The 12,943-nt window shown below is 45.3% G+C and overlaps 1 protein-coding gene across 1 annotated transcript in view; it reads left to right on the top strand.

Moving 5' to 3' along the window:
* The window catches only part of Muc22 (mucin 22), a 28,709-nt gene extending 27,618 nt beyond the window's left edge, over positions 1–1,091 (top strand). Inside the window, exon 3 of the mRNA XM_050121953.1 lies at positions 23–1,091. Within this exon, the coding sequence (XP_049977910.1) occupies positions 23–1,091 (1,069 nt within the window). The remainder of the gene's footprint in view (positions 1–22) is intronic.
* The last annotated feature ends 11,852 nt before the right edge of the window (positions 1,092–12,943 follow it).

Genomic DNA, 12,943 nt, shown 5'->3' with positions numbered 1-12,943 from the left:
CCACCACTAGCACCACCACCAGCAGCACCAGCACCACTTCCACTACCACCAGCGGCACCAGCACCAGCAGCACCACAAGCACCTCCACCAGCACCACCAGCGCCAGCAGCATCACCTGTACCAGTACCAGCAGTACCACAAGCACCTCCAACAGCACCAGTACCACAAGCACCAGCAGCACCACCTGCACCAGCACCACCAGCACTGGCACCACCAGCACCAGAAGCAGCAGAGCCACCTGCATCACCAGCAACACCAACACCAAGACCAGCACCACCAGCACAACGATCAGCAGCACGGACACCACCAGCAGCACCAGTACTTCCAACAGCATCAACATCAGCATTACGAGCTGCAGTAGACCCAGCATCTCCACTAGCAGAAGCAGCACCACCACTACCACCAGCACCAGCAGCACCAGCAGCACCACCAGCACCAGTACCAGTAGCACCACTACCAACACCACCAGCACCCATACCACAAGCACCAGCAGCAGCATCTGCACTAGCACCACCAGCACCAGAAGCAGCAGAGCCACCAGCACCAGCAGCACCACTAACACGACCAACACCAGGACAAGCAGCACCAGCACAATGAGCAGCAGCAGAGCCACCACCACCAGCAGCAACAGCAGCATCACCACCACCAGGAGCTGCAGTAGACCCAGCATCTCCACTAACAGCAGCACCAGCACCAGCACCACCATCAAAATCACCAACACCATCAGAACCACAAGCAGCAAGAGAACCAGCACCATCAGCAGCAGCACCACCACCAGAAACACCACCACTAAGAGGATCACTAGCACCAGCATCACCACCAGCACCAGCAGCTGCACCACCAGCAGCAGCATCAGTAGTACCAGCACCACCAGCAGCAACACCAACAACAACACCAGCAGCAGCACCAGCACTAGAAGCATCACCACCAGCACCACCAGCACAACTAGCACTACCAGCCTTTCCAGCATCATCAGCACGACCTGCACCAGCACCAGCATAACCAGCACCACCAGCAGCACCACTACCAGCAAGCAGCACCAACAGCACCAACACCACCACAAGCACATCCACCAGCATCAGTACCACTAACACCAGCCGTATCACCTGCACCAACACCAGCAGCACCAGCACCACCAGAAGCAGCAGTAGCCAACAGCAACAGCATCAGTTGAGCAAACAATCTATAGCTACTTTACAGGCATCTCCATGACCCTTCATTACCTGCATTGAGGAGTTGATAAGAGGTAGAACCTGAGAGGGGAAGGAGAGGGAGGGGAGAAAGGATGTACTAATATTATAAACAAAAAAAATCCTTATAAAAGTCACTGGCATGTAAGTTCATGAAGAGAGGGTTCTTTTTAATTGGAAGTAACTCTTTATCTATTTGTTTATTCATTTATTTGCTTACTTACGCAACTACAAAACTAGTATAGCATCATTAGGGTCTCTATTGCTGTGAAGAGACACCATGACCAGGGCAACTCTTAGAAGGAAAACATTTTATTGTGGTGACTAGCTTACAGTTCAGAGGTTTAGTCATGGCAGGAAGCAAGGCAGCTTGACCATAGACATGGTGCTGAAGAAGAAACTGAGGGCTCTTCTGTCTTGATCTTGAAGGCAACAGGAAGTGATGTCTCACTGGGTGTGACTTGAGAATATATGCGACCTCAAAGACTGCCTCCACAGTGACACACCTACTCCAACAAGGCCATACCTCCTAATAGTGCCGCAGCCTTTGGGGGGGGGGGCATTTTCTTTCCAAACACCACAAAGTTTATTTTAGGAAATCTGAAAATAAACCAGGCACAGTGGCACATGGCAGTAACTTTAGCGATTGGGAGGTGGAGGCAGCAAGGTCATCCTCAACTCAACTACACAGGGTTTTCAGACCAGCCTGGGCTATATGGGACCCTGACAAGAAAGGAACAGGGAGGAAGGGGAAGAGAAAGGAATGGGGGAAGGAGGAGAAGGAGGAGAAGGAACTGTAAAAGGGGAAGAGAGGGAAGGAGAAAGGCGAAATGAAATAAAGCCAAGACAATAGACCCACCATGCTCCCAGTGCTCACACAACACCCTCAAGCAGTTTACTATACATGCTTCCAAATCTTTTTTCAAGTACTTTTTTTTTTTGGGCAAAATGAGGTTTTGCAGTTACTTCTCAATTAATGACTTTTGTCATTTCTTATCAGTTTCTACTTTGTCTAATACACACTCATATTAAACTATGCCTAGTTTCCCCCCAAACATTCAAACTAGTGAGCTAACGATCTCAGGCTGCATCTTCCAACTTACGGCATCTTATATTTGGGCTCCTCTTTTTGAAAATTAATTTAGTCTTAGAAAAATGTTTCCTTACACTGTATTTTGATCATATTCCTTTCCCTCCTCCAGCTCCTCCCAGATCCTTCCCACCACCTTATCCATCCAACTTCAAGTTTGTCTTCTCTCTCCCCTTCCACCTTCTCTGTTCCTTCTTTCTCTAAAAATCAGAAAACCAAAACTAAAATCAATCAGTAAGACAGAAAAAAAAATAAAGCACACACAAAAATCATGGACACACAGACTCCTTTCCGAGAGCAGGAATTTTGTTTCTTATTTGTGAGTTACGATTATCACAGTGCCTTTAAGATGCCATAGCACATAATAGACGTGAAATAAATCTTTTGTTAGCTAATTAGTTAAAAACTTAGGGGAGATCTGGAGAAGTGGCTCAGTAGTTAAGACGCTGGCTGGACCTGCAGAAGACCCAGGTTCAAATGCAAACGCACACATGGCAGCTCAAGATCATCTGTAACTCCAGCTCCAGGAGATCCTCTGACGTCCAAGGGTACCTGCACCCACATGCACACATGCCTGATTTTAAAATATACTGGCCAGGTGTGGGGGTACATTCCTTTAATCCCAGCACTCGGGAAACAGAATTGGGTGGCTCTCCGTGAGTTCAAGGCCAGCTTACAGAGTGAGTTCCAGGACAGCCAGGGCCACACAGAAAGACCCTGTCTAAAAGTAAGTAAGTAAGTAAATAAATAAATAAATAAATAGGAAAAAAAACGCTCCTAAAATTTATTGCGTTGACCTATTATCTCAGCTTCATTTTATAAGTAATAAATACTAAAGCTTGGCAATGCTCTCCATTGCTCCTTTCATTCTATTAAGCAAAAGCCAGTCAATCTTTCTGTGAAGGCCAGAATAGTTTAGCACTTGGAGGCCAAAAGGCAGAAACACTGGCAAAATACAGGGATTCAGACACTGGGAAAGTCACCCAACACCTTGGCACCTCCAATTCCTTGTTGCAAATAGCCCTCCAGTCTATTTTCCTGTTACGCATATTCTATTACTCTCTTTTCCCTTATCTTTCCTCCCTTGAGATTATCTCCTCCTATTTCATGGTCCTTTTCTACTTTCATTACACACATGCACACACACACACAAATCCATGCACACATGTGCGCGCACACATGCCTTTTTTCTTCATGCACCTGTTGGTGGGCATCTAGGCTGGCTTTATTTCCTGCTTCCTGGCTACTGTGAATAGCGCAGCAGCACGTGTAGGGTGCACACTGCTGTGGGAATGCAACTACTATAAAGGTCACTGGAGGTGTTCGAGAGAATAAAATGTAAAACTACCTGAAGAGATTTTTTCAAATGAACAAAAAAGACTAATGCCATAGAACTAATGAACTTAATATGGATGATTATACCACATCTAACATCTTGGAGGCTGGGTCAGGAAGATCACAAGTTTATGGCTAGCCTGGGCTACAATAACAAAACCCTGTCTCCAAAGAGGGAGTTATATTTGAATAGCTTTGATTAAAATAAATTTTTAAAATCACAGGCAGATTAAGACTCTTTCTAGAAAAGGCTTACTTAATACTACTTAATACTATGGCCTCCCCAAGCTGGGCTGTGTGTCTGTGCTTCCCACAACATCCCTTCTCTGTTCAATGAGAGTACTTACCAAGCAGAGTCCTTGTTTCTGTCCCCCTGGTGCGGCCATGGTACTCCTTGCAACCAGAGACAATTTCAGCTCCTAATGTGTATAATGTTGGAAATGGCATTCATGAAAATGGCGTGCAATAAGACAAACCAAACGACCAAAAATGACTTTGTCTAGACAAATAAATTTCCCACTGAAAACGTGTGGAAAGGATGAGGAGAAATTGGGATGCATGTCCATTTACTCATGAGAACAGAAAACACTGTGGCCACATAAGCAAACACTCTGGAAGTGCTCAGAAGAGCTAACCATATAGCACCTGTATGAGACTACAATCCCATTCCTAGGTACATGCCCATGATATATAGATAGATAGATAGATAGATAGATAGATAGATAGATAGATAGAGATAGATATAGATATAGATATCACCTACATCAATGTTCACACATTCCACAATAACCAAAAAGTGACAAAATTCAGATGTCTTTCAATTGATGAATGGAAAAAACCAAATTCAGTATTTTTCATATAGTGGAATATTAATATGCCAGATAAAGGAATAGATAATTGGTGATACTACAATATGAATGAACCTTGAAAATCATGCTATGGATCCTACTGGGAAAGGGAAGTAGACAAGATGACTTAAGTAAATTGAGAGTGCTGGGGAGAGGGGGAGGGAGAAAGGGAGGGGTGAAGAGAACATGAAGGAATGAATGGGATGGACAAGTTGGGGGAAGAACAGAAAGGGGAGAACAAGGAAAAGATAACTTGATAGAGGGCGCCATTATGGGGCTAGAGAGAAACCTGGCACTAGAGAAATTCCCAGGAATCCACAAGGATGACCCCAGCTAAGACTCTAAGCAGTAGTGGAGAGGATTCCTGAACTGGCCTTCCCCTGTAATCAGATTGATGACTACCATAATTGTCATCATAGAACCTTCAACCAGTAGCTGATGGAAGCAGATGCAGAGGTCCACAGATAAGCACTGGGCCCAGCTCCCAGAGTTTAGTCAAAGAGAGGGAAGGGTGATAATATGAGCAAAGGGGTCAAGACCATGGTGGGGAAACCCACAGAAACAGCTGACCTGAGCTAGTGGGAGCTCACTGACTCTGGACTGATAGCTGGGGAACCTGCATAGAACCAAACGAGGCCCTCAGAATGTGGGTGACAGTTGTGAGACTTGGGCAATCTGCGGGGCCACTGGCAGTGGGGCCAGTACTTATCTCTAGAGCCCATTCCCTATGACTGGATGGATTCCTTGCTCAGCCTAGTATGGGGCGGGGGTCGCTTGGTCCTGCCTCAAGTGATGTGACTTTGTTGACTCCCCATGGGAGGCCTCACCCTCTCTGAGGAGTGGATGGGGCATTGTGGGTGGATGGCGGGAGAAGCGAAAGGAGGGGAGGAAGGGAAGAAGGAGGAACTGGGACTGGCATGTAAAATAAAAAGATTGTTTTTAAAAAATAAAAATAGAATATAAAAGCAAACACAATGGTGGATGACAGAAAGCCCATCACAAAAGACTACATATTTTATCAGTTTGCTCTATTGAGGCATGCCCCTGGAAATGTTGAGATTTACACACTGCCAGATCAGCCAAGAGATAGAAGTCCACACGGGAACATTTATTCCTCGACAGAGAGAAGTCCTGCACTTTGAGGGCAATGGGGAGGTGCCAAAAGATGCAAGTGCAGCTCTCTGACCTAGGAGAAAGGCAGAGTGAGACTTCTTTGTCTTACGGGAATCGTAAAAGGCACCACAACCTCCATGGTTGGTGTCTCCTTCATGGTGCCCAGAAACTGGCTCAGTCACTCCTGGGATTGTCATTGCTTTCCCCGCTGTAGTGTTACCCTCCTGCCACCACAGAGCTACAGAGACTTACGATGGGGGACAAAAAAAAACTGCCTGTGTCAGTGGGACAGTGCCTGGCCATTCTCTCTCCAAACAGCTCTCGATGATCTCAAATCTTATTCCATGATCCTCAGCGAGCTGAGAGCGACTGAACTGAGCACACCCATCCTAGCCTAGTCTAGCTCAGTATGGTCAAGTCCAACCTAGTACAGCAGAGCCTTTCTGGCCTCAGGTGAACCTATCTGAGCCCTGTTAAAGGCAGCCGAGGCAACCCAGTGAAAGGCCAGCAATGCCGAAGCCAGCCAAGTCCCTTTTGAGACCAGCCAAGTCACAGTCCTGACTCGCCCAGACGAACCAAGCTTTGTGGAGGGTAACTGAATTTAACTGAGCCTCAGCCAAGTCTAAGCTAGCACAACCGAGTCTAGTTGACTGAGCTAAATTCCAGCCCAGCCAAGCCAAAGCCAACTGAATCCAAAGTAGGCTAGCTGCACTTTGCTGAGAATAGCCTTATCACCAAGTCCCAGACAAGCTGAGTCAAGGCCAGACTAGGCTAGCCAAGCCGAATCTAGTCAAACACAGCTAGAGCTTTCCTTCAAAACAAGCTGAGACATGAAGGAGCCCAGTCAAATCCTACTAAGGAAAGTGTTCGGTAACCTAACCGAGTCTAGCCTGGGCTTAGCAGAACTAGGTGAGGAGCTGAGCAGAGTCCAGCCAAGCACAGCAGAGCCATTTTGATCCTGGGTCCCAGCTCCTTGCAGGAGAGAAAAAGTATTTTGTTGGATCTTTCTGAAAACGTGTGCGCTCTGAGCCTCCATCTTCTCTCAGGCCTCTTGGCCTTCCTGCTTGAGGTTCTCTGCCACAGAGACAATATGTGTGCTCCACTGTGATTTGAGCTCAGATTTCTCTCTTGCAGTTCCCAGTTGCGAAGGACAGTATCAACTATGCAATGGCCCCCACATATGAAAATCGAGACTTCCTAGTTTCCAGACCTCTACACTCCGCTGTCCCGCGGGCTTACCTGCTCCAGGGCTCTTACGTAGTTGGCTACTGGACACAATGGTAACCCTAATATGGCGCAGGAGAATTGTCTGTATTCTGTCAATCATGTTTCAAATAAACGCTGATTGGCCAGGCAGGAAGTATAGGCGGGAAAACCAGACAGGAAATAGAAATGATGTAATGAGAACAGAAGAATTCTGGGAAGGAGGAAGTTGATTCCTCCGACTCATGCCCAGACCAGGGAAGCAGCAGGATGTGATCTGCCCCACTGAAAAAAGGTACTGAGCCACATGGCTAACATAGATCAAAAAAATGGGTTAATCAAGATGTGAGAGTTAGCAAGTGAGAGGCTAGAGCTAATGGGCCAGTCAGCTTATAATAATGGAGACCTATGTGTGATTTTCTTTGGGGCTAAACAGTTGTGGGGTACTGGGAGGGACAGAAACCCAAACAAGCAGGCCTGGCCCTTCACGTTACACTAATGGGGGAAGGGATCTCTGAAATGTCCTTGTGAGGTAGCTAGCGCCCTGGAGATTCTAGAGAGATGTCATCCCCACTGTTCTGGCTAGTACAACCATGGCTTCCAATTAAGACGGTTTTTTGTTCTATTCACGCAAGCATCCGTGTACATTTCAGAAGGTCTTTTTAAATTGTCTTTCCCTAAGTCATTCAGATTTCATCTTAATGCCTTATTGTTGCATTTTTAGACATATTTCCATCAGTTCTCTTGCTTTATTTCCTAGAAAACCAAAAAATATATTTTATGACCAGCATGTGCCTATAAATAAGTTTATTTCTTGTAGTTTTTGTTGATATGCTTCTATACTTCCTCGAGTTTTTAACCTTATACCTCCTTTTGCCAAATTATCTTTTCATTTTGTTCTAGAAATTATTATACTTATTAGGAAAAGAATAAAAACAATTTTTCACAGGTTAAAAAAACTGTATAGGGAGTACAATCTCAGCAAAGCAAATTATACATGTATCTGCACTCAAAGAGTTAGAAATATATGTTAAAAGAAATGTGTTAAAGTATATAACATTTACCTACAGCTTGTTTTTTCCATTTCTGCATACTTTTCTGACTATTTAAATATTATTATATAATATTTTCTAGCTTTGCGACCTTTCAAACTACTGCTTATGTAACAACTAATCTTATTTAATAAATAATTGTATTTACTAAATAGAGGTTAATTTTATTTACTAAATAGAGGTTTCACAAAATACCCTAGCAAAGAAGAAAAAATTTATTTATCACTTTTGAAAAAAAGTATTTCTGTATATGTGTGTTCCTTCTTATCTGTAACGTGTCCCATGTGTCTGCAGGTGCTCAGAGAGGACAAAGAGGTTCTCTGGAACTAGATGCCTGATGTATGCGCTGGGACCCAAAACCAGGTCCTCTGAAAGAGCAGCAACTGCGCTCAACTATTGAGCCATCTCTCCATCTCCTTCCTTTTTCCCCACAATATCTTGTGTATACCAGATTGGCCTCAAACTTGCTAGGTAGCTGAGAATGACCTGGGCTTCTGATCCTGCTGCCTCCTGAGCACTGAGATTACAGGTGTGTGCCACTGTGCCCAGTTTATATGATGCTGAGAACAGTGGATCCAGGGCTGTATGCATGTTAGCCAAGTGCTCCATCAACTGAGCTGTATCTCCAGTCCTATGCATCATTTATTTAGTTTCAAAAATGAATTATGCTAAGCAGTCTACTGCTTATTACATTTTCTTGGATTTAGATCATTCCATTGAGAAAATACCCTTGGTATTTTAAGTCAATTCCAGCTTTTCATTGCTACCAGTAAAAAAAGGCAAGGCTGGTAGCTGGGAATATAACTTAGTTGGTAAAGTACTTGTCATGCATGCATGAACCTCTGAGTTTGGGTTCCCAGAACCTATATAAAAGCTGACTGAAGTGCATCATCCTTGTAATTCTAGTGTTGAAGAGGTAAGACAGACAGATTCCTAGGAGTCACTGGACAGCCAGAGTCACCTACTGATGCGCTCCACTCAAGTAAGAGATTCTGTCCCAAAAACAAGACGAGTGTTACTTGAGAAACAAGGGCCAAGGTTATATTTGGTTGACATGCCTACAAACTCATCAACACAAACACACTTTCACAGATACACACTTGAGACATAAACACGTACACACATAAAATTGTGGGTAGATATCTGTTTTCATAAATTGTTTATATTACTCAAGTAGTTTATCTGCACCAATTTTAGAAACTTAAGTTGCTGGATCTAGAGGTTTTTCTATTTTAACCATTGTTGCATTCCTTAATTGGTCTGTCAGCAAGAGTATGCCAGTGCCCATCAAGTCTTACTAATGAGAGAGAGAGAGAGAGAGAGAGAGAGAGAGAGAGAGAGAGAGAGAGAGAGAGAGAGAGAGAGATCATTGCAAAGAGTCATTGGCCTGGTTCGAGGCCTCTGGTTTCTGCTACACTATTGATGCTGGGGCCCTCACTGGGCCTGCTCTGTGATATCCTGCTGTTGCCGTGTGCCATGGAGATCCTGCAGCTTTACATCTGCAGGATCAGCCCCTTCCTGTGCTCCAGCAGATGATAGTTGGGGTGGGTCAACTGGTAATCCTGGTTCTGGGCCTGGGTAGTTGCAGGGTTAGTCAGCCTACTAGCTCTTCCCCATTCTCACCACCAGGGGGAGCTCTCCAACTATGCCTGGCTAGTTCACTCCTTACAGCTAGCTCTGAGCAAGGGCTGACTGAGTCCTAGCCCCTTTTGATGGCACGCAAGGTAAAATTAATTTGTTCTACCGAAGTTTTCAACAAAACAGGAAAGAAGAACAATAACCAGGCAGTGGTGGTACACACCTTTAATCCCAGCACTCAGGAAGCAGAGGTGGTGTGGGAAGTCCTCCTCTATATGTGTTGCTTTTATTGGTTAATGAATAAAGAATCTGCTTTCAGTCAATGACTTAACAGAATATATAGCCAGGCTGGAAAAGTTATATATACAGATAGTAGGCAGAGTCAGGGAAAAGCCATGTAACCACCAGAGGGGAAAGACACCAGATGCCAGCTGGAACCTTGCCAGTATGCCACGAACCTAGTGGTAAAATATAAAGTAATAGATATGAGTTAATTTAAGATATAAGAGCTAGCTGGCAATATGCTTAAATGATTGGCCAAGCAGTGATTTAAATAATATAGCTTCTGTGTGATTGTTTCAAGTCAGGGCGGTCAGGAAGTGAACTAGTAGCCTCCTGCAACAGAGGCAGGTGGATCTCTATGAGTTCAAGGCCAGTCTGGTCTACAGAGCGAGTTACCAAACGGGCTCCAAAAGTTACACAGGAAAACCCTGCCTTGAAAAACCAAAAAGAAAAAGAAAAATCAAAAGGAGGAGGGGGGACAATGGCATACTATAAACACCTAGTATAAAATGTAACCTACGAGGACACCACCATTCCCAGGTAGGTGTTTATAAATTAAAACACAACTCTCACAGTGTGCAGACGACTGCTTTACTACTCTCTTCTACTCCTTGATGTTTCCTTGGTTAAGGCCTACAAGAGAAGGAGTCTTTGCACTTCATCAGGCCGTGTATGCCTTCAAAATCTTTTAGCCCTAGCTAGCTAGGATTCTGCACTGTCTTAGCCTGTCCCTGGGATCCCTGGTTGTGGCAACACATACTTAGCTGGTTAGTAAGGACCCATCAGACCCCAGCCATGCCTCCTTCCTGCCATGCACTGGGGAAGTTCTGGGTCACTCTAATCTCAGTCCCCCCACCCCTGCCCCCATCACACACTGCTGAGGGTAATGGCTTCAATGGCTTTGAGCAGTCTAAAAAGACACGGGAAGCCTTTAACATGCAAGAAAAGGAGAATTCACCCACAGATGCACAAAACACACCTCCTGTCATGCGTGGAGTGGGGGCAGTGTTGGTTTGGCCCAGGAATCCACTGTGGCAGTCAATCAATACCATCTTACTCTCCTACCATGCTCAGCAAACCCCAGGCATTCCTGAACAGACTATCAGGACTGCCAGGAGCCAGGCTCCGTGGAGCTTGAGGAGCCTGACTATTACACCCTCAAAGGACCAGTAAGCAAGCACAGAGTGGATAACAGGGGCAGCTTTTCATTTCTTATGTCCTTTCCATAGCAGATTAAGTAATGTATTCGAACCCAGCAGGTGTCTTTTCTCTAGAGCCTGGCATGGGTTAACCCTGTGTTAATCTCATGGTCAAAGCACAAGTGCTAACAGCAAGCCTTACAGACGTACATTTCCTTGTATGTAAAAAGACACACCACATGCCAGCGTGCTGCGGGCCCACGAGTCAGGGAAAGGGTCCAGGCTTTGGAGTCAGCCACCTTAGAGCCGAGGTTCTCAACCTTCCTGAGGCTGTGAAGTGCAGTCCCTCATGCTGAGGTGACCCCAACCCTAAAACTATTTCCATTGCGACTTCATAACTGTAAATTTTGCTACTGTTAGGAACTATAATGTAAATACCTGTGTTTTCCAGTGGCCTAGAAAGGCTCATTCGACTCGCGAGTTTCCCAGCTTGCAAGCCTCACAGTTCCAGGTGAGTTTCTATGATGTTCCGCCTGTTTTGTCATTAAAGAAATGAGATCATAGGCTTGATTATTGTATAAAATTGGTATGAGATTGGCACTGAGTGGGTGTAGTTAAAGGACTTGAAATTGCTTTGCCATGGCAAACAACTCTTAAAATTTCCAGTGGTCATGGTGATTCAATTTTTACTGCAATTATGTAAAGGTCAAGAAGAGAAAAAAAGCAAAAGGAACAGAGAAGAGAGCACCCAGAAAGCCAGAGGGGAGGGAGCCATGAAAGAAGGGTGCCATGGAAACCAAGGGAAAAGATTCTGGGAAGGAGTGAGACCATATAAAAGGCCACTTAGAGGCCAGGTGCTTCTGACAAGAAAAAAAGCCGTTTCGGCCTGTACTGACTGGCGAGGGTAGAGACAGAAGAGAAAGAAGAAGCCCATAGCTTGAAAGGAAGGGAATTGTAGTTCAAACGCCCTCCCTAGTCACCTTTGTTTAGTGTGCTGTGTGGTCTTATTTGAGTATTCGAGTATCCAAGCCAAGAAAAGTGGAAAGGATGGTGTATCATAAAATGAAAAGAGAAAGACAGAAAGAGAGAGAGGAGGGAGGGAGGGAGGAAGGAAGGAAGAAGGAAGGGGTTTCAGGTTAGCAAAATGAAAAAATTAAGCAATGTGCATAACAGAGCCTGGGGAGTGCTTGAGAAAGGACAAAGAATCGCAGAGCAGATTTCTTTTTTTCAGTTTTTCAAGGCAGGGTTTATCTTTGTAGCTTTGGAGCCTGTCCTGGGCTGTGCTCTGTAGACCAGGCTGGCCTCGAACTCACAGAGACCTGCCTGCTCCTGCGTGTGCCATCACCACTTAGCCCAGAGTAGATTTTTTTTTAAAGCACTGCTCTAGCTGCAGTGAGGAGGGTCATGAACATCCAGGACTTGTTTCTTTTCCTTTTCTGTGTTTTTACCCTGCCTGGGGCCCCAAAACAATGCTGGCAGCATAAGCTATGCCTTTGGACCAATCATTCAACAAGTATTTAAACAGCGGAGTTGAACAAAGTTGATCTGCAACATAGAACTATTTGGGTAACTGTGCTAGACATTGGGGACAGGTAGGTATTCAGCAAGGGACTATGTCATGCTTAGTCTCCATTGTCAACCTGACTGGATTTAGAATCACCATTGAAACACACATCTAGTTATGCCTCTGATTGGGTTTCCAGAAAAGTTCAGCTGCAGAGGGAAGACCTATCCTGCTGGTGGGCAGCACCATCCATCCCATGGGCTAAAGTCCCAAATTAAAAAAGAAAATCAGAGGAGCAACAGTCATCACCTCTCTCTCTCTCTCTCTCTCTCTCTCTCTCTCTCTCTCTCTCTCTCTCTGCTTCCTGACTGCAGGTGCAGCGGACCGATTGCCTCGGGCTCCTGCTGCTATGCCTTCTCCACTGTGGTGGACTGCACTGCCACACTGTGAGCCAAGACGAAGTATTCCGCAAGTTCCTTTGATCGAGTGTCTTGGCACATCATTGAGGGAAGTAATACAGCAAGTGTCCAGAGGGGCAGGTGGAAAATGAGTTCAAACTTGTGCAAACTGGAGGCCATTGGAAGCTCCAGTGGCTTAAGGGGCAGCTTC

Source organism: Alexandromys fortis, unplaced genomic scaffold (assembly GCF_014885135.2).
Source record: "Alexandromys fortis isolate MF-2015 unplaced genomic scaffold, M_Fortis_MF-2015_v1.1 scaffold_189, whole genome shotgun sequence".
In the NCBI taxonomy this organism is placed as follows: Eukaryota; Metazoa; Chordata; class Mammalia; order Rodentia; family Cricetidae; genus Alexandromys; species Alexandromys fortis.
The sequence above is the reverse complement of the archived record's forward strand: the minus strand, read 5'-3'. Positions and strand labels throughout refer to the sequence as shown.